The sequence below is a fragment of the Conger conger genome, chromosome 10, assembly GCF_963514075.1.
Source record: "Conger conger chromosome 10, fConCon1.1, whole genome shotgun sequence".
In the NCBI taxonomy this organism is placed as follows: Eukaryota; Metazoa; Chordata; class Actinopteri; order Anguilliformes; family Congridae; genus Conger; species Conger conger.
This window is the reverse complement of record NC_083769.1, coordinates 18,189,489-18,212,321: the sequence shown is the minus strand read 5'-3', so window position 1 is coordinate 18,212,321 and position 22,833 is coordinate 18,189,489. Positions and strand designations below refer to the sequence as shown.

Sequence of the window (22,833 nt, the reverse complement as noted above, 5' to 3'; positions counted from 1 at the left end):
ACAAGACATAAGGAGCAGCTTTGTGCAGAGCCATTCATTATATGTTTGCCCCTTCTGTAGTTCGATTGGGTGGTACTGTGTACAATCACTAAGGCGTATTCTTTTTTCACCAAGTGAACTTAATGCGAGCAATTTAATGCCCAATACACAGAGACAAGGCTTCTGTAGAGAGAGATTGTATGTCGTTGTACAGTAAAAATAAAATAAACACCATTCAATTTGGAATTAGTTAGAACTCAATTAAATAAGCTCATATATAATCATTTGAAAAATAATAACACCTGTACAACCGCTAGACCAATAATGTTTGGCTATACAGAGTCAGTTGCTGAGCGTGCACACTCTTTTAGAGCAACACAGCTTGTTAACACCCCCAATTACCCTAACCTGCATGTCTTTGTATTTTGGATTATGGGAGGAAACTGGAGTACCTTCACAGACATGGGGAGAATGCACAAACTCCACACAGAAAGAATTATGCCACCACAAAAACTGCTTTGAAGCAGCTTAAAGTGAGTTTTCTTGCTTAAGATGACAAACCACATATGCCTCTATGATATACCAACAATTCAAAATCCGGAAACTTCTGTAAATGTCTAAAACATTTTCCACAAAAACTTTCTGGGTAGAAAAAAAAACAAATAATACCAAAAAGCCAGAGAAAGTGAACTTTCCCTTTAAATATATAATTATATAATTCTTATTCTAATAAATGTAAATATGTTTTTGTGGCTATTTTCACATGGAGCATTTGGTTACCCTTTGTGTCATTCTCCTATGTAATGGTTATCTAATTGTGTTACTGTACCAAATTTGGTCTTGTATTACTGGAATCCTGTTCCACAGGGAGAAATTAACGCCCGCATAGCTATGAACATTTTTAATTCAAGAAAAAAAGTTCAGATTCAGAAATCTGATCAAGATAAATCATTATTTATCTCTTTCATCCTGGTTTGTGTTTCAGTGGTTGTTAGTGTTGTCCTTGTTTCCAGGAAGCCTGGAGATTCCATGAACAGTGTAGAAAACCAAAGAAAACCCAAAGTAGTTCCTTCTGCCTGTGCGTGAGTTTACGATTTGGGAGAGCTGAATTGTGGGAAGTAGACTGGCATTCTCTTGAGGGGGTGTACAGCTGTTATTTACCACAGGTCTCGAGCATCGTGAGTTACCATCCTTCCTGCTTCATCTTCACACCTTTCTTAAGCAGACATTATTATTGTTATTATTAGCCTGTTCAGGGTGTATTCCTGCCTCTCGCCCTATGCATGCTGGGATGGGTCCAGCACCCCTTGTGACCCTGACCAGGAATAAGCAGGTTAGATAGTGGATGGATTATTATTATTATTAAATGGCAATAACCCTTTTGAGTGCTTTTTTCCATAATGCACAAAGCACTTTACTGAAGTACTGATAAAATAAAACGAAAACACGTGCAATTATCAAAACAGTAATTCAGGTAAAATAGTTACAAAAGGTTTTTGTGCTGAAATCATACAGTCACGATTCCCTGTGACTTACCTCAGTTATTTCTGAAAATTAGTATTATGAATTCATCTGTCTGCACAGTCAACACAAATAGCAGGTTTATTATTATTATTATTATTATTATTATTATTTTTAATTGGATGCCATTGAGGCTTCTAATATATTGTATTTTTCCAGTGTAAGAAGGCTTACTGTACCTCAGGCACCTCAGGTTAATAAATGTTTTTTTATTTTATTGTTATATATCCCATGTTATGTTCACTGTTTCCGTATCCGTTTTTGGAAATAAACATTCCTTTCTACAATGCTATGTGAGTTCCTGTGACAGGTATGAAAGAGCTGTCGGGGCAACAGATGAGCTGCAGAGCCATTAAGATCTTTGTGGCCTAGCATCCTCAAATATAGATGATCCTATCTACTATGAGTACTATCTGCATTGCCAATTCATGGCTAGGTTATGACATATTAAAACACACTGAACATGACATTTTTCAGTTTACACTGACTTACTTTATTGTTGGTTATATGCAGTTTGGGGATTGTTGTGTTGTAAGATATATAAAATATGTGGTTGTGAAGGCAAATGACTCATGCAGCCCATCCAATCTTTTCTGTAGTAATTTACAGAATTTAAAACCTATTATGCAAAGCATATAAAATGAAATCTAAAAGCTAGGTTGAATGAAGAACAATTTGAAGACTTACTGTTTTTAAAGATACAGCACAAGTCATAAGAAGCAGCTTTGTGCAGAACCCTCCATTATATCCCCTCCCCCCTTCTGCAGTTTGATGCATGGGGCGGTATTGTGTACAATCACAAAGGCTTTTGCTTTTTCCCAACAAGCAAACCTGTTTATCCTCGTGTTTCTAGTCATGTGGCTTCACAAATAATTTCATTGGTACAACTCTGGTCCTCATGTTGACAGTAACAGATTGTATGGCCAAAGGCCTAGAATTAAGACTAGATGCTGAAAGCTGTCTGGTGTCTGCACTAAGGAAGCAATCGAGTACACCTGACGCACCTGTGAAGCCCTTTGTCCCAAACAATACATTGCTTTGAAATGGGAGGACAATGTATAAAAAGTGGCGTAATTTCTACGCAGTGAAACCAAAATATATAAAATACGCTACAGAGTCAAGAGTGCACAGTCAATACTGCCTTCTCTTTCATCTGTAAATCACTAAATTAGACTCATCATCGATAAAAGCTTGCTCCACATCTCAGGTGGCTAGTTTTGCTGAACTAGTGCATCATAAGTTTTAGTCCTATTATATAGTGTGGTATTGACAATAGGAGGGAAGTCTAGTCTACATTGTACATCTTTGTTCAGAGGATCCAACTGTCATTGGGGTCAAATGGTCAGATTAGTAATACAAAGTGGTGGTTTTTGGTGTGTTCACACAACAGTGCAGAATGTGACCAGCCCAAGTTATAGTCGAAAGTTAATATTTATTGGACTGGAGAAGGGGATAACCTTTGGCCCATTGTATTTAATCCATGACTGGTGAGTTACTTCAGGAGTAAACAGAGCAGAGTTAGAAAACGAGAGCCAGTATTATTGTCTCTTTTAATATTGGAGTTTTCAAAAGGATGTCATATAATGCCGTCAATAAACAACGTAAAAATGACCTCAAACAGTTTACTTACCTTATCTGTAAAGATATGATTTATTTCTGCATAACTTTAGAAATGCAGAACTTCCTCAATATAATGTAGAGGCAATGACAAATACATTACCACATTCTTGGCCTAAAACCACCAACTTTAGAATTAGATCTTAAAGATGTGTTTAATCAGCAGGTTGAAAAAGCTCCGGGTGTTGCACAATACCCCATCCGCCTTATATCTAAACATTCCTAAATGCTGCACTCTTCCTTGAAGGAGTTGGCTTTATAGTGTTTCAGGGGTGTGTCACGGAAAGTATATCCTGGTCGGTTGACGTAAGGCAGAAATTTGAACAGGAAGCAACCATACAGACTATTTCTAGTCTGGCCACAGTGAGACTGATACTACTGCCATCATCTACAGTAGTGCAGCACCTCAACATATTCACAGAGGAAATACTACTACTACTACTACTACTACAGCTACCACCACTACCACTACCACTACCTACAATTACTACTACTGCTGCTGCTGCTACTCTGCTACTACTGCTACTACTACTACTATTATTACTACCACTATTACTGTTACTGCTACTACTACTACTACTACTACTGCTGCTGCTGCTGCTGCTGCTGCTGCTACTGCTGCTACTACTACTACTACTACTACTACTACTACTACTACTACTACTACTAATAATAATAATAATAATAATAATAATTGTACAGGTAAAAATTTACTTTTATCTTCTCTACCACCACCTACGCTTACTACAGCTGCTGCTGCTGCTGCTACTACTACTACTACTTCTAATAATAATTACAATTGCACAGGTAAGAATTTACTTCTTACCTACTATCTTCTCTACCAACATTTAACCTAGATATTGCCTATATATAACTGTATTCTGTGTCTAAATGCATTAATGTACTGTATGTTATTATTCATATCCATGATGCATTTTTAATATGTATATGCACCTTATACAGTACTGTGAAAACATTTTAGGCAGGTGTGAAAAAAAATCTGTAAAATAAGAATGCTTTCAAAGATAAAAATGTTAATAGTTTATTTTTATCAATTAACAAAATGCAAAGTGAATGAACTGAAGAAATGCATTCCCTCCCTCTGTTCATAGATGCATTTGTTAATTGATAAAAATAAACAATTAACATTTTTATTTTTGAAAGCATTCTTATTTTACAGATTTTTTTTCACACCTGCCTAAAACCTTTGCACGGTACTATATGTGGAGATATTAAATTATTGGAAGAAATCAATAAAGCATTCTCAGACATGCCAAGCACATTGCTCAGGCTTGAAATAAAATAAAACACTTTTTTTTTAATTAAGTGAGTGGAGAAATTAAGGGGCCTAGTTGACCAGAAGTCGGATTTCAATATATTTTTTCATTTAATCTAGCTTGAAGTTTACAGTTTGTCTCATTCTTGCCATTATATTTCCTTTAATATAATTACATAAAGTAATTAAAAATTTTAAAAGCTTGAAATATTTATTTTTAAAACATATTGAGAGGGACACATTCTGTCATTGAGGAGATTCAGAATGTCAGTTGCTTTGTATCTTTTGAACACTGAGACTGATACTGCCCTTGCCCATGATTTAAAATGGCTGTTTTCTGTTCTAGTTTATTTACCTAAAAAATGTATCCCCCTCCTGTGGTCTGCTCCTGGGGTGCCATCTCTTAACTTGCTTTTTCTAGAAAACTTATCTCACAACTTTATCAAAAATCTTTGTCTCAGTCCTTATAGTACTTATATACTTGTTCCAATCCTGGGCTGTGTCCCTACATCCATGTAATGTATTACTTGAACTCATATACTCCTTCCCTCTTTACCTTTCTGGTACAGTGACTTTTCCCAAAGAAAGTTGGGATGAGGCCCAGAGGTAAAAAGTTTGCTCATTCAAATTAAATAGAAATTCTTTGTCTGTATTTGTCTAGTGTGTGTTTCATCTTGTGTTTGCATTGCATTGACAGACTTTATCCAGGTGGCCATGGCCCTGACTGTAGTTCTCCTCTTAGTCTATATTATGGCCAACCCACCGCAGCAGGCCTGGAAAGGGGCAAGAAAATTAAGAGAAATATTTGGTAAAGTATCTTGCATTACATTATATTATGTCATGTTACATTACTTTGCCTGTATGTGCATTCACCCCATTTATGAACAACACTGGTCTGAGAACACATTCCCAGACTAGTGAGTATAGATGCAACATCACTCAGTAAAACATTAATAACTAAACTAACTATACGAACCAAGAGCCAAAATACTAATCCTAAATACACACAGGTTAAATCCAAATCAAGCTGTAAAAAACAGAAAAACATAACCTGTCACATGGTTCAATGTAGATTTAGCTTGAATATGAAATCAAGTACTTATACTTAAAATAACTGTTTTTATAAAGGCTTATATGATTAAATGCAGTGAGAGGTGATACTTCCTGTGATGCCCTGTGCTTTGGTACTCTTAAATGTAAAAACCTGCATTGTTTCATTTTCACTGTCTTAAGGCCTCTCCATGCCAATAACTGCAGTATAACTATAACTATAACCATAACTAGAACGTTAATGATGTGAGCATCCACACTGCTGTACTATAACGTTCTGTCATCTGACATTTTGCATGTGACGCCCTGTAAATCCGGTTGGGTTTTGATTGCCTGTCAATTTTTTATTGTTCATGCTGCTGGAAAAAACTGTGCCAACAATATCCTTCGTCACTGTTGTTATTGTTGGCGTGGATGGGCCTTAACTATTGTGTGGAAAGACTATCCTTGTATGTTTTTCAGGGCATTCTAAACAAGAGCAGAATGTTCAAGGTAAGTCATTTCTGATTTGATAACCTTTTCATGTTGAATCCGCATATTGAATTCAATATCTTTTTTGCATGTGCACACTCACATACACACACACACGTGCACACGAGCAGCTCACAATTATGCAATTAAAATAGATCAAATCCTATACGTATCTATTCACATTTCAGTACACTGTACATTCTTAATACATAGAAAATTAAGGAATTCAAGAATAATAAGTCATGTGAAATAGAGACGTTTTTCTAATGCTCTTCTAAAGTGATTGACTCTTTCAGCTGTGAATGCATATGCACGCAGGAATAACGCTATGAGTAGGACCAATTACGGCAATGGGGGAGGGGAGTGATAAAATGCAGCTCCCTAACCAACTGAACCCTTCCATATCCCGGGTGACACATGCCTATGGAGCTACTGGGTACTTGTTAGCACTGGCACGGTCCTGACTGTGAAGCTCATCCATACGCCACAGCCTGGTGCCTTAATCAAATGAGCAACCCAGCTGTGGTGTGTTTGTGATAACATAAACTAGACTTGCTGTTCGGATGGAAATTGTCTTGGTGAGATTTGACATGTTATGATCATATTTATCCGATGATCTAATTTTGAAAAGATGTTGTTTTAGTGTGATTAATAGCCAGGCCATGTATACCTATAGCAGTGTTTCCAAACCTTTTTTTCATCAAAGGCACACTTTGCAAACATGCCAAGGTCTCAGAGTACACAAACTTCTGAGCAGCTGAAATGAACATATGAAATATAATTTGCAGTGGGAATTTTCCACTGTATGTGATATTTTCAAAAACAACACTTGCTTTGTTTTGTTTGACAGTTGCATTGTTTCACAGTTAATCCTCCATGACTGCCACTTGAGGGTCTAATGCTGTCCTCATAATGGCTTTGTTTCCTGGCACCATCACCTATGCAATGATTGTGTGTGATTCTTTGCCACAATTTAAAGAACTCTATAGCAAGCCCCAGGTTGGAAGCCCCGCTCCCCCCAATTTTGTTTTTCAATAAATTTGGCACTCATTGTCGGCTTGCGTATGTCCAGTTCCCAATCCAATTTGGAATATCCAATCACCTGCAACCACAGCCGTATTAATGCTGCAAACCCCACTGCCGAGTCGGGACAGTGTAGACAGCCACTGTTCTCCGAAACACATGGTGTTGCCAACTGCTTCTGTACACACCGGACCAGTTACACTCGCACTGAGTTGAGTCAGAGGAGGACCTTTCATATGTGGCTTTGACTGACAGGGCCTAGTTGACCAGAGTTTTAACAGGGGCTCAAAACAATATTAAAGCAGTCATTTTGATTGGTTGAAAAGATATAAGGTCGAGAGTGACATATGGCACTGTTGGGACTGAAAGGGTTAAACACATTATCATTTGTATCGAAAAAATAACTGATTGCTGTTTGATTTATTATGAGTGCATTGAAGCTAATTATCCATGTTATATAGCAAGTTTCCCTTCCTTTTCTGGCAGTAGCAATGCTACATAATGTACATAAAGTATTGATGTGAATACTCTTTGATTTGAATTTAGAGCGTTTACCTTTTGCATTTTCTTCTTGTTTTATGTGTTCATTGCTGTATCCAATCAGTTGCAGTAGAAGCACCCAAAGCCATTCGCTACAAGTGTGGGCTCCCAAAAGCGTGCCCTCTTGACCACTTTGCATTTAATATCAAAAGTGGGGCAGCAAATGCCATTGGGCCGAAGATTTGCTTTGAAGATAAAGTGTGAGTATCAGAATATTTATAATGCTAAAGGATGCAAGCCATTCATTTCAGGGGTTGAAATTACATTTGGAAGGAGATTATTATAGGAGTATTATTATACAATATACTTTTATTTTAAAGCGGTTATAAATGAATTCGTAATAATCTCCTCAGCCCTATCTAAAGTCGTGGTTCTGAAACCGTCTGAGCCCACAACCCACTTTCTGAGCATTTTTATTTTTATGTTCATATTTTCTGTGGCTGCCCTTTCTCCAAATGACTAAAATAATAAATGTGCATAATATAGAATCAAAAATATGTTTACATAACATGCTGCATATGCCCTCTAAATTCCTTCTATCAACATATTGCATAAAGTATGATATTGTGATATTGTGTCATATTGAGATATCTTTGGGAACCACTGGTCTAAGGCATGTTTATTACTAAGGCATTATTGACTTAACTGTGTGACTAAAAGACTGTATCCTGCTGGCTCTGATATCAGAATAATGAAACCAGACTAATACGTTTTTTTGTCAACAGCATCATGAGCAGTGCCAAAAACAATATTGGGCCTGGCCTGAATATTGTGCTCATAAATGGTGAGTCCACTTTGTTTAAAAATATTGATCAAATAATATTTATTGATTAGATCATTTTGTTTCATGGTTAATGAGAGGGGTGTACTGATTGGCTCTAAAACTGACTAATTAGTAAAATTAACGTACAAGGGAGGAATATTTTGAGGAACAGATATTTTCATCTAATAAGGGACAATAGATAAAACTATGTCTTCTGTTTTTGTTTGTGTGTGTGTATGTGTATGTGTATGTATACAGGTGAAACAGGGGAAGCTTTGAAGTTTGACTTCTTTAACATGTACTCTGGAAGTAAGGCTTATTTCACATTTGATCCTTTATCATACTGGAATTTAATTGAATTTAAATGTAAGCTCCTATGCTCACATTTCAATATTAACTGACAATGACATTGGCATGACACTGGTCCTCACCTGAATGTGAATACTTCCAGGTAGTGAAATATAATTTACCACCCACAATAATTGCTATATGCATATTTTTCAATCATGTTAGATTTTTTTCAGGACTTGGAAAATCACTTGTCAGTGTTATGACCTCTAAAAAACAGTGAAGTCTAAAAACAACCTGTGTGACTGTTATTGTACAGAAGTCGAAGAGCTGCTGAAATTCATTAAAGATCTAAAGCCTGGAACAATAGTCCTTGTAGCTTCATTTGATGACCCAGCTACAAAGTAAGTCACTCGTGTGTGATATAATTTGTTGAGTACAGTAACAAGACATTATAAGATTGCAGTACTCTTTTAGTAGTTTTTTCATGCATACTGTACAACAATACAGAAGCAGAGAATATTACACTTGCACAAATTAAGGTATAGTGGAGGTACATTGAAAAGGATATCTGAAGAGTATAAGTGTGCTATGGAATTTGTCAGTTATGTAATGGTTCTCTTTAGCCAATGCTATGCTTGAATTAACTGAATGAACTGTAATACATGCAGTTCAAAGCCACTGTTTGTGTTGAACCATGCAGAGATTCTGGGGTGAATGAGGATTTATCCGAGGTTTATCCGTGAACAGGTTACTGTGCTGACCATGTCCTGCTCCTCCTTAGATTGACTGATGAAGCAAGGAATGTATTTGTTAATTTGGGAAGCACCATGATCAACTCTGTGCGCTTCAGAGATGGCTGGCTTTTTGTAGGAGCTGTTGGATTGACAGAAAAAAGTCCTTTTGAAAAGGTAAGACAGTGCTATTAATCACTGCAAAATTCTAAACAAAAAGTTTAAGGTAAAGGTCTATAAAATACTGATAGTATGGAATTGCAATCAGATGCTGTGATATACTGCTGGGATGACAGAAGTGCAAGACAAAGGGAGATCCATAAAATCTGGATCAGTGTTTTATTTTGTTTATGGAGCGGGGAGTGAAAGTGAGAGTGAGAGCTTACAAAATAAACATAAAGTCTTTGCCCTTCCCCCTCAAGGTTTCGAGGTAAAAATAATAAAGGCAAAATAACAAAGACAAAATAAACCAAACCAAACCAAATTTAATCAGGAGGCAAGGTCCTCAGATTGCCCTGCTTACTTCCCGCAAATCGAGCCAATTTACCACACTTCTAGGACTAGGAATAGGACTAGGCTTAATCTATGTCTGTGAAACAGGCCCATAATGTCCTCACAATGCTTTCCTCATTATGTTTTTATTTATTTGATGACAATGGTCTTTGTACAGTTCAAGATCTAAAAGAAACCTGCACAGGTCCTGCTAAATCATCCTTTATGTATCTTAGACTGCTCATGTGGTTCCATGGAGCTGAGTGCCCCTCTGGAAAATCACCCTGTGGTTGAAGAACTTCTTCCACTGTTCAACGTTTTGTTTAATCTCTTAATAACATGTTTACATCTGCATGTAAAGAATTAAGTCCAGTGGTGATCACTGTGCAAAAGGGAACTTCAGACTTGCAAACATTAAATACTGCACTGTATGTTCCCATCTTTGCCCATCAAACAATCCTTCGCCTCCAGCATAAAAAAGTTGGTTGATCCTAGTATCCCATTAGTACCCGTATGGAAACATAGCACTGCATGTGTTCTTTCTGTAATATTATGTGGGAACCAAATGAACAAACAGCTGTTATCAGCATTTTAATAATCGCCACCAATATTATAAAAATGTGATAGTCATGCCTTAGATTTGCATTCACTGTCTAAGATCTAATCAGGACTCAATACCTGTGGACTGTGGACTATTCTTTTATTCTTTTTCCCTCAGATGTGCATTGTCTGTGAGTGTGTTGCAACTTTGAAGTATGTTACTGGGCCGGTAATTGAATGAACAGTGATAGATAAATCTATGATTTGTTTTACTTGAAAAAAAAAGTTATTAACCAAGGAATACAATAAGAATTCAGTATGCAGGGGATAGTATACAAACTAAACAAAAACAAAAGAGCCAGGGGTATATCACACTAGACAAAAATATTATAAAATATACAGATATTAAATGTTTTGATATCCTTTTTGTTAGTTGAATTCGAAAGTAGTTTCATATATCGCTCAACATCCTTTAGGAAAACAACAAAGTAAGGTTTTTTTATTACTAAATTTATCACATTTATGAATATTTATGAAAAAACATTTGTCTTCTTTTCTTTGGTTATTGAAAAAAGCCAAACACCACATTTTCCCAAAATAAATTAAATTGTTAAATTATTTTACAGGGAGTCGTGATAAACCTATAATGCATGAAAAGATTCAATATACATTACCAAAACAATGCAGATTATGGCCCACTCTTTTGGCTGTCACACATACCAGGGAAACAGAATCATATAGAGCTCTGAATTGAGGCTGTGCTGCTCACATACTTCTCTTTATCTCCTACATGAATGTTCTAATAGCAGTTTAAATTGTTCTTTAATCCTGCAGCATGTAAAAAATGATAAGGAGAAGAATATTTATGATGGCTGGCCAGAGATCCTGGAACTAAACGGCTGCTTTCCCAGAAAGTGGTGACCTGATCTACGCTGACATTCATGCACCAGTCACTACATCACTCACGGTTCATCAGTACATTGTGCAATTCATTTATATATTTTTGGCCTTTTGTATATATATTATTTTGTTTTTAACTTCTATGCTGAAGAAATTCTGAAAGATTATCTCAGGATGGAAACTAATTTCTGAAATGTGTTATTTTTTTGCTTTACTACATGAATACAACAACATCGATAGCAAATGGTAAACATGAGGAGAATCGTTCTGTTATGGTCTTCAGCTGTATAAATCACTGTAAAATAATAAAAATTTTATATTCATGGTTTACATGTGGCTGTAATCCTGGCTGTCTTTCATTTGGGTTCAACATATTTGGCAGCAACACCCTTTAACCGTGACTGTATTCCCCATACAACACAGCCTCAAGTGCCGTATTGCTTTTATGAAATGGTTACAACATTTATAAACAATTAATGAATGACACAATATTACTTTATTTTCTAAATCATTATTTTTATTAAGAAACTATTCTTCCGCCAGATAATGTAGCCCGCTGAGCACAATTAATGAATAACACAATTCACCAACCCCTCTGGTGAGGTCGGATCCAGTGCTTTCGACGACTTGATGGCCCCGCAGGTCATTTTCTGAAATCGAGCTGTGGTGTTTGGTCGTGTCTTGTCCAGCTCTTCGCATTAGTTTTACAACTCTGAAAAAAACAGCAACGAACCCACGCAACAAGCAGTTGTCATGGTGGAGGTAATGACCCAAGGTGACCACCAGAGGGCTGGGGCTCATTGGTTTCACCTGGAATTCATTAGCACCAGAGGATTTCTCCTCCTAAAGAGTATTTAAGGCCAGTGCTGGCAGTCCGTCAACGCTTTTGTGTTCAACTGTTCACTTGTGCACGAAGCCGGTAAAGCACAAGGTAGACTCTGCAAAATTACGAGTCAGGTACTGTGCTGGTGTGTGGTTCTCAATTCATTTAAGAAACTAAAAGGTAAGGAAGGCGTTCAGCTGGCAGTGTTGCATTCACTGACGCCTTCCTCAAGGGTCTTGGTTTTTTTTTTCTTTCGGGCTCGTGTGAGCTGGTGGTTGAGGGACGTTGTCCCCTGTATGTATTTTGGTTTGCATTTTGTTCTGAGCTGCGCCTCAAGGTTTTATTTTCGTGCCTAGTTTTTTCACTAGGTTGTATTTTACTTTGATTCTCGGTCTGCGACCGTCAGTGCTCAGGTACTAGCACTTAGTTTGGTTGGGTGGTTCGCCCTGTTCTCAAAGGGTTGATTTATTTTCTAATAGCCGTTTTTGGGCTTCATGTCTGTTTCTATTCAAAGGTTTGTCCTGTTATTTTCTTTTCCTCCTCCTGTTCCGGGAGAAGTTCCTTTCGTGGCTGTGTATCCCTATTCCGCTTCCTCCTGGAATTTAGTGGCGAACACGTTCGCGTGTTCGTTTAGAAGGGGTTTTACCCTTGGTTGCTTCTGGCTCTGCGCCCTGCCCCGACATTACAGCAGTACACATGACCTGGCTTCCATACAGTAGGAAGTGACCTACTGGAAGTATTTAAATGTCATCCTGACTGGTGAAAGACAGCAGGGTGAACGAATGGCAGATTTCCAAGGAACAGGAACATGTCGGAGAGGACAAACGGCAGAAGACTTCTGAGAGGAGAGAGTATGAATGCACATGGTAACACAAAACATGAAGGAGAGATGTATTGCGTTGACCAAAGATGGCTAAAACTCTTTGGCCTCAGTTGCCTAGACCATGGGTCAAAGTGCACTTCATCACTGACAGCTAGGAGCTCATTGACTATGGGTTAGCCACAAAGAGTTCATAGGGAGTCCCACAGCACAACATATTGCACAGCATAACCTTCATTCTACACGACGGTGACATTGGGGCTGAGGGCACTGGATGTGAAGCCAAATCGACACAGCCCTATCCAGGCTACAAATGACAGCAGTGCATTACGGTTGGTCTCCAACTGACAGCTGCCTGCTGGCGGAAAAACAGGAGTTGCTGGCCTCAAGTGGAAGAAACGTGTGAATGACTGTCAATAGGTTGAACGGCACTTTCATGAAACAATCTGTCATGCTTCAAAGCAAAAGACTGCGGTGGCAGCGGTGATATTTGAAAGGAAGCCATCTCATATAAAAACTAAGCGCTGAATTGTCACTTGTTGAAAATGTGTGAGATACTTCAAAACCATCAGAAATCAAAATTGGGCCATAATAAATACATTAAAACATCAAATTAAAACAGATTTCTCTAATGTGAGATTGTTCAAAGTCAATTTTGGGAAAAAGTAACAGCCCTATTCTTAAAACTCTCTGCAGCTAATTGGCCTAAATCAGTGGTTCCCAAACATCTTCTTGGGTACCCCAGCCATATCCTAATATTTCAGGTATTCCACCTCAAGCACACCTGACACAACCAATCAAATACCTGGATCAAACTGGGTGTACCCAAGAAGAGGTTTGGGAACCACAGATTTAGCCCAATTAGCTGTGCAGGGCTAGTCCACGTTTTTTGAGACAGTGGTTGGGACCTGCAGCGACGGGCCAGGCTACCAAGACGGTGGAGTAAGCAAAATAAACAAGCAGATGCAATATCCATTATTTAGGTCTGTGAATGTGATTATATCCTAGACCACAGGTGTCAGACTCCAGTCCTGGAGGGCCGTAGTGTCTGCTGGTTTTTGGGGTGTTCTGGGTTCATTCAAGTCACTGATTGGTTAAAGTATCCACACGCCTTGTTCTCAAGGCCTTAATTGGCCTTAATTGGCAGCTGATTGAAAGGAAACCACAAAAACCCCGCAGACACTGCGGCCCCCTGGGGAATCAGTTTGACACCCCTGTCCTAGACCTATGTATGTATTGTCATGATCAGAGGAAAAAAAAACATGGGCTATAGGAAGGCTGCCATTTTAAGAAGGCAATTTCCTTTTGTAGTTCTTATTTACTGATTACTAAACACCCTGACTAGCGAATGGGCTAGGTTAACATGCATTCAGGTATCTGGTTTGCTGACATGCATATCAATCATTTCTGGAGGCCTATAAATAGGCTGCAGTAACTAGGTACAAGGAAATGCTTTACCTATTTGGGGTTCTTGTTCCTCCCTGTTCCTGTATGCAAGTTCATGGCTGACTTCAAGGTATGTTGCAGTTTGCTCTGTTAATTGCATCCACGTAATGTTCCATGTAATCCTGATGAACATTTTTATTTTAGGTCACCATAGACGAAGTGGTGGAGCTTGAGACTCTGCACGTGCATAGCCTATTGAGGTATTTATTTTAATCGTTATCTTGTTAATGGTATGAGTAGGAAAGCATTTAGCTTCCGGTAATGTCATGGTTAAAATGCGCTAAAATATTGCGTTCACAAGAACGCCACACTGCATGTGCACTAACAAATATTTTCTGCCATTATATGACATTGCTAGCTGCTGTTTTGCCGACATTAGTAATTCGCGTTTATCTCTGTCCCCTTAAAGAGCTAAGGAACGTGGATACTGGGGCTCCAGTTCTATTAATACATTAATAGTAAGTGGCTACGTGGAGCTCCAGCCATTTGTGTTTTAAACTGTTGTACCCGCCCTTTTCCCTGGGGTTCCGTATTTATTTATATTTTTACTATTCCTACTATTGACAAACTAACTGTTGATCGGGTTGGGGCTTTGGGACGGCTTACTGTTTACATTGCAGTGCGTGGTTTGGGGATCTGGGTTGGCGTGGAGGTCGTAGCGGCGCCGTCGGAAGTGGTGCCGCTCTTTTCTCTGTGTGTGTGTGTGCTTCACGGTGTCACAACTTTACAGTGCGTGCATGTCTGCTGGCACCCTCACGAGTGAGTGACCTTCCACTTCCGGTAAGTCCTCCACCCTCCACGGACTTGTACCCGCACGCACCCAGTAGTGCCCCTAGCGGCAGGGGTAAGACCTACCGGCTAATTTTGTATTAAAGGGGATCCCGTGGGTTTGTGTTGGTTTTTCTATTGTGTTTTTAGGATTGTAACGAATAAACTGGATGTTTTTATTGAATCCATGTCTCTGCCTGTTCATTTAGTTGAACGTACATATGTGGGGATTGGTCATAAATCCTTGATTTGTACAAACCATTTATTTGGGTGTAATTCCCAGGGTGGTGTAATCAGGTGGTGCTATGCCAGGTTACACAGTTCTGAGGTGTAGACAGATGACCCTGTTTCAGAGGTTGGCCCTTCCACTTTAAGAAATGGTCACTTTAGGTGACATGGGTAATTATGTTCTGCATACAATGTAGTATAAAAGACAGTATTTATAGTTGAAATTTCTGCAGTGTATATAGTACCATCTCCTGTGTGTTGAACACAGGTATACAAACATTTACTGAACATATTTATACAGCACAATTTTCTTAACATTTATTCTTTTACAGCTCCAGTATTTCAGACAATGAAAAGAATATGGATGGTGATAAATTGTACACCACATTTTTCTTGAGACTTTGTCAAACTTTTTACAACCCAAAACTATATCACATTCGAAGATATGCAGAGTTATATTCTCTTAGAACTACAGAAGAAATCAGAGTAAAAAACTATTTACTGCTATTTACTATACAAATCATTCACAGTAATGGTATATAAGTATCAGTGCTAGTGACACCATATCTTATGTAGTGTATGGGAAACATTTGGATTAAAATGCATAGGCACTGATGAATAACTCGTATGGTGTGGTCAAAGTATATGCCCCCTGCTAATTTCTTGTTTTAGCTCATTTTTGCATCAAATATTTTTAATCCCATAAATCCTAATATTGATAAACGGTAATGGGACTAGCACATGACACAAAGCTTTATACAATTTCCATAGTTTTTTCCAGCATGCCCCAAAAATTCCTCCCTCCCCTAGCTTAATCGGTAAATCCTCCTTTAGCAGCAAAAACTTTAAAGCATGCCCTACAATTGTTGGATCGGTTGCCTACCTTGCTAGGAAATTTCAGGACCCCCCTATCTAACAGAGTGTTTCAGCTTTTGCTTTCTTGTATTTAGTGAATATGATGTCCTCACAATGCATCTCCATATTTTCAGCTGTGTGATGTATTCTCCTCCAGAACACCATGGTACAGCAAGGAACACATGGTGGACTCAGGAGTACATGAACTCATAGGAATACATTAATACACATTTCATGTTGTCAAGGGGTAGTTTAGCATCCATGCTATTTTTCCTATTGAGTTTAATGGGAGAATTAGCTTGGATGAACCCCACAACAGGAGTAAGCCAATAAAATGATTGCCCTTGTGTCAATCAAAAAACATTCAAGTTTACTTAAGCTGAAGCCTACTGAGATGGTGGAGAGGGCCTTGATGTATGTTTTAAATCATACTGTAAGGAAGAGTGGTTCAGAATTACTTGCAGGCAATGTGAGAGACTGATTAACACTTAAAGGAAAAGTTATTGCTGCTAAGAGTTTTTTTAAACCAGTTTCTTCAGCTTGGGGACACTTTTACTGAGTTAATTGCTATATCACAGCACCTTTCATTTATATGAGGATTTATTTGAAACGCCTTCCTTTTGAGAGCACTGCATAAGATATACCATATAAGTTCAGTAATCTGTCAATAAGAGAGTCATCACATTTCAATAATCTAATGTTGGTAGCTAGATTATATTTACAAACACACAACATGAATTTTGTTTACATTACAATTATCGCAACTCGTAATATTTCCCAGACTCAGGATCAAAGTAGCAGTTGAGGCACGGGTCATAAAGGAGATTGAGATAGTCATCTTCCACATGTTCTGCGCTGGTCGACATTTCTGCATCTGTAAAACACAGAGCAATCATGCTCACACACGATCAGTCCCCCATTCAAGATCATTTATTTTAATCCTGAAACTTCAGTTCTACTTTAGTCAAATAGTGGGTCTCCGGTTTCAATGCAATAAAAGATTTGACCTTATATTGAGTAGTAAAAGGTACTTTTTTCGTTTTGCAGGCTTACTATGGACTCTGAAAAAAGATACATAATTAGGATTTAGTGAGGACTTGATAACAGCTAATATGTAATATGTAAAACCATACCCTTGAACAGGATGGACTTTCTTTTTCATCTTGTACATTTTGTACATCTTGTCCAGTGTAATCTAGAACCATCTAGAATGACCTGACTAAAACTCAAAAAAGACTTTTAATGTGGGATAAAATAACCTGACAGCAATTTAAAAAGGATACTATTAAAAAAACAAATTTAAACACTGTCATATGTTTATTTGCTTGCATAAATAAACATAGCAATATCTGATATCTGTTAGATGCACTGATATGCATCTAACAGTGCATATCAATCTAGTCCCAAAGTGTTGCAGACTTGATTACCTTGGTGCCTTGCACCTTCGTGGTAAAATTGATCAAATTATGTCAATGGCACTACGTTTCAGATATGCCTTGTGCATAGTTATGCTGTACAGCCGATTTGTATCCCGAAATAAGCCATTTAATTGAACTGCCAACTAGAAATATGAGTGACAATAGGCAAACACTGGTAAGGAGAAAAAATGGAAGAAAGACTATTTTATTTTTACACCAAATCAAGCATATTAGTTGCCTCTCCTCCTGGGTGCATGCTGTAAATGTTTAAATGCTGAAAGTAAACTGCACAGAAACGACTGTACCACAATAAAGCGGTGAAATAACAGTCAACCTGACAAGAGTGAAGCTTGAAGCCAGGGCGACAGCAGCACGATGCTTTCCAGTGGGAGAGAGTGAAATCCTCCGGGAGGGAATTTCACTCTTTTCATTTCCCGGTAAACCAAAGGTTTGAGAATGAATGAGAGTGACACTTAGCACTGCGATCCAGCATCTTACAGCACAATTGGGTAGATGATAAGGCCTTTAGATATTACAGGGAAAGAGGTTTTGGCTTTTTGGTTTCAGTAGGCAGACTGAATTTGTGGTGGAAGCTGCAGGCAGTGGGCAGACCTGTCAGAGTGTTCTCGGGGTGACGGTCTGTCTCTTTGCCTCTCTCCTGCTGGCTGGGAGGGACGATGGGAGGGCTGAGCACGTTCAACCTGTCTCTGAAACACAATGGGTGAGAAACAGCCTTTACAGCTGGAATAATGACCGATCACCGGGGAGTGAAAACCAGTTGATAAAAACACTGTCATTCTAAAAATCCATTATTATTTCTCATTATTTTCATTTGTCTCCACAAATGAGTAAAATGCTCACCGTTTATGGTTTATCATGTACCTTTCTGGGCCCCCTTCTTCAGGGACTTAGAAGGTAAAACTGATCTTACTCCTTGCTTCTCTTTAAGTTCACTTATTACCTGTCATGGTCTGGCACACAGAATGGACTGTAATGATACTGTACTAAAAGGGCAGCTACCTATATGGTAGTATACTGCCTCATTGCCCAGGCGTCCAGTTAATCTGGCAAATGGTATACATCAGGGCTGCCCGACCCTGTTCCTGGAGATCTACCATCAAGTAGGCCTTCACTCTAACCTTAAACATGCACACCTCATTCAACAGCTAGAGATCTCATTGAGCTGCTAATAAGTCAAGTCAGGTGTGCCAATTCAGGTTCAAAATGAAAAGCTACAGGGTGGTAGATCTCCAGGAACACGGTTGGGCAGCCCTGATCAACATTAAGCTGGAAAGGTATCTTTCTTGGGATAGCTGATATTTCATGAGCTGAAGTTGGCTCATTAATCAAAATAACAGATTGGTCTGGTCACAGGTTAGAAGAACTGTTCGACCGGTTCAAACAGATGTTGAACTTGAAGTGAACTAGCTCTCTGTCACATAAATGCAAATAACCACACAATACAACAGTGGTATGCAGAAGAGCATCTCTGAACACAAAACACGTCAAACGTCTGAAAGTAGATAGGCTACAGCAGCAGAGGACCAATAAGTAAAAAACAAGTCTAATAAATACCTAATAAAGTGCTCAGTGAATGTAAATTACTTGAGGTATTTCAAGTTTTAATTTTCTGCCTCATTATAAAACATTTAACCTTTATTAACCTGCTGTAACTCTTGTGAAGAGTTACAGCAGGTTAATAAAGTTCACACGCAATTCTGTATTATTTTGTTGTGGTTCCTTCCTGGGGAAAACTGCACTAGCCACTTAACTGTCCAAGATTGCATTAGACAGGTTAATTTAAATTCATTTTACATTTTTCAGTGCCCAGCAGCCAGATACATTTCAGCGTGCTGGCTGGTGGGCAATGGAAAGTTTCAACTCATTTAACAAGTGCCCACAGTGAAAAGTTCCCATTAAAAAAAACAAAAAACTAATAATAAACTGTCAGAACCGAGCCAGTATTAAAATAAGATATTGGCTGTAAGTCATTAAATGAGATTACCAGCAGACTGCTCGCTCAGATAGATTAAAATATTGCTCATAGTCAAAAATGGGATTTGTCTTTTTTTTAAGACACAGTATCCAGTAGCAAGGCACGCCAAAATGTTTTTCACTCTTGTATAAACTTAACATATTTCCAGTTTTAGTATGCCTTTCAGTGACACCTTCTGTGATCAACTTCTTATTTCAATAATGTTTAAACATAAAGCAGTATGCAGGGTCTCTGCCCCAGAAGTCCCCTAAAAATTAATCCAGCATTATGTCTCTCCTGAAGGACATATCAAACCAAACATAACAAAATCATGAACATAAAAAACCAGACAAAATAAACCATAACGGAATAGAAATGATCGATAAAATAATTATTGACAACATCACAAACAGCATGATCTTAGTGACAGTACCCTCAAAAAGTATGGGAATGGTTCAGTGACCTTTTGTTTGGGATATGCTTAGGGCATTCAGATTAGAGACAAAAGTACAGGCAATCTGCTTTTATTCCATGGTATTTACAGGAATTTGTTTGACCATTTTACAGGAACAGCTGTTTTGTGTTCTCATATTCTGTCTCAGTACTGTCCTCCAGCAAACAAACTGGAAATAAAACAGTCACGCGGTTAAAGTGCTTTCAGCTTTAACTAGAGGGTTTTTACATCCATATTGGGTGAACCATGTAGGAATTACAACCCTTTTTATACATCGTCCCCACCTCCAACACTCCCCAGTCACAGGACACGCCCGGGGTGGTGTGAGGGTAAATGAAGGGGAGAGGAGAGAGGATGACAAATTAGCCCAAAGCTAAAGAACTGCTAGATGTGCAACGAGCCTACATTCCCCAGGTACTGACCCTTGCCCACTCCTACCTCCAACAGAGCGGGTGATGTCACCTTTCTGCATTATTATGCTGTGTTCACATGTCAGCGGTATGCAGTCGATGGCTAACCAGATATGTGACGCATTTCAATGAGACAGCACCGGAAAGCTCTGCCTTCGCCAGGGTTTAATACCACACACGGCAACCTTCCGCCAACAGCTCAATCTTCACACCTTTTACCGTCGTTTTAGCAGAGGGACAAACCGTATGTTGTTTTTTAGACGCAGCATGAAATCGACATGCACTTTCGTTGGTCCATCCTGTCTATTTAACAGTGCAGGTGACATTAAATTAATGAGACAATTAATGCCCTTCCCCATTCATGCTTGTGTAGTACCGAATTCTCAATTGTAAAAGGTTTCATTGAGACTGGTAACAATGGACTAAGTAACAAGGGGAAACACAGAGTACAGGAGTAAAAGACACAAACAAAACTTTTACATTTTTAAAATGAATTGCTTGACCAATGCTAATTAGTTTTCTTTAAATAAAATTTCATTTATTGACAAAAATGTATCAAACAACCATATTATCAATGTGAAAAAGTAATTACCATCTTAAACTTATTAACAGGTTCCACCAGTTTTATTATTTGTTCTCGTTTAATAAAAAAATATCTTTTATCCATCTCAACTACAGCTATCTTAATCTCAGATTAAATTTGTATGGTGTCATGAGATGGAAAATTCCGGAAAATTTCAGAACGTTTCCTGGAAAATTCTCTCCCTTTTGAACTCTACCCAATGCACTCATACTCTAAGACAGAGCTGACAGCCCCAGGGGTTCCCTCCATTCCACAGTAGAGGTCTCTGTGACTGTGGCTGCCATATATGCTTTAGATGAGATGAGTCAATATTATTTAGGAAAAAATCACCCCCATTAAATGTACCACTCACCGTGGATTGGACTGTCGGAGGGGAGACATCTCCTCCTGGTAATGATGGCCCTGATAGGCTGGCTGTGAAGAAGAGAAGAAAAGGCTAGTTTATTGGACCTGATAACTCCTTGTTTTTGTTTTTTCGAGTTCAAAGCTACTTGGAGTGTATTTTCTTTCTTTGAACCACAGAGCCTGCATGCCCTGATACCTACCATTATCAAAGTATCAAAAATATTATTCAAAACAATCAAAGAGGCCAATCAAAGGCATGTATTAAAACTGAAATAATACAGTTATTATTATAAAGAACAGAACTATCCCGTAATTCTATGAACCAAACATCTAAGCAGAATCCTCTTCGTAAGCTTTAGCTCAGCACAATACATTATATAGAAAGGATTTCTAACATCTTCTGCAACAACTGTGCCTTCCAACATTATTCACACATGAACATAACAGAACAACATTACTATTTCATTCTGAACCTATTAGCAGCTGATAGAAATAATTTTGGAATCAAACACTGATAATGTCAAGCAATTCTTATTGATTATTTAATTTTTATTACACCAATAAAGCATTCTATGTGAAAAAACCCAAAAACATATTATTGAACCCATTCGTATTGACGGAATATTCTGATGGGGGTCCAAGATATTTGCTGCAAGGAGAGACACAAATTCAACAGGGTGATACAAGTTAAAAGGTTTTTTTTATTGATCACAACTTTTTCATGCCAATGAAGTTTATTTGCAATGACAACTTGTGGAACGGCATCTGATAACTGAATGGTTTTATGAATATAAGCAACATATGTAGTGTTAAATATGTAATGAGGGATGTTAAATAGTGACTTTGTGCCAAGTGGTTAAGAGGATGTAGAATGTTATAACGTTACGAATAACAAATAAAGATGTTTATCTTTTCCATTTATTTCTCTTTTACCAATAATTGAATGGAGCTGAGCTCAATTTAAAAAGAACATTAGTGTTGCATGATTGCCTAAATATATTTATAGCTGACGTATGCAAGCACTTTTGATATCAAGAAACGTACAGTTCTGACTAAAGTTTTTGGGAGTTTTAGTTTCATGAGAAAGTGTAGGCATGGTTCCCCATGTGACATGAAACTGGATTAGCCCTTGCTTTGGTATGATTGTCTGTAGCAAAGCTGTCCAAATTGAAATGACAAATGGAGGGAAATGAATCTCAATGTGCAGGCATTATTTCACTGAGAAAACAAAAGGTAATATGATTACTCATTCAGACATTCAATAACTCGTTTAGTGCATAAACCATGTTCCCCTGTAAACTTCAGCAATCTTGATATTAAAGCTTACACCAGTGCCGATTTAAAGTAAGCAACACAAACTTACTTAATTTCACTTAGTAAAATCACATGGTAAAATTACTGAAAGTCCGTACAATTGAAAATTCCCGATTCATTTTCAAATTAGGTTGCACCGAATTTGAAATATAGTAACGTCTATTTTGCTATAACCATAATTTGAATACAAAATCACTTCT

At 38.0% G+C, this 22,833-nt stretch overlaps 2 protein-coding genes across 3 annotated transcripts in view; one reads left to right on the top strand and one right to left on the bottom strand.

Moving 5' to 3' along the window:
* The first annotated feature begins 3,484 nt into the window (after positions 1 to 3,484).
* LOC133138825 (protein FAM3C-like) lies at positions 3,485 to 11,446 on the top strand. 2 transcript variants are annotated; one of them, XM_061257909.1, is made up of 10 exons: positions 3,485 to 3,924; positions 4,963 to 4,999; positions 5,091 to 5,201; positions 5,906 to 5,935; positions 7,542 to 7,677; positions 8,203 to 8,261; positions 8,499 to 8,549; positions 8,848 to 8,932; positions 9,313 to 9,439; positions 11,129 to 11,446. In XM_061257909.1, exons 2-10 carry the CDS (start codon positions 4,987 to 4,989, stop codon positions 11,213 to 11,215), a joined length of 699 nt encoding a protein of 232 aa, XP_061113893.1. In that variant the 5' UTR covers positions 3,485 to 3,924; positions 4,963 to 4,986; the 3' UTR covers positions 11,216 to 11,446. The 2 variants fall into 2 exon arrangements, with proteins under 2 accessions (XP_061113893.1, XP_061113894.1); XM_061257910.1 differs by lacking the exon at positions 11,129 to 11,446 and adding an exon at positions 9,991 to 10,680.
* Positions 11,447 to 16,818: 5,372 nt separating this feature from the next.
* cfap20dc (CFAP20 domain containing) overlaps positions 16,819 to 22,833 on the bottom strand; it is a 28,820-nt gene continuing 22,805 nt past the window's right edge. The window contains exons 15-17 of the mRNA XM_061258807.1: positions 21,327 to 21,388; positions 18,165 to 18,259; positions 16,819 to 17,008 (exon numbers count right to left, since the gene is read on the bottom strand). Of these exons, the coding sequence (XP_061114791.1) occupies positions 16,890 to 17,008; positions 18,165 to 18,259; positions 21,327 to 21,388 (276 nt within the window). The 3' untranslated portion in view covers positions 16,819 to 16,889. The remainder of the gene's footprint in view (positions 17,009 to 18,164; positions 18,260 to 21,326; positions 21,389 to 22,833) is intronic.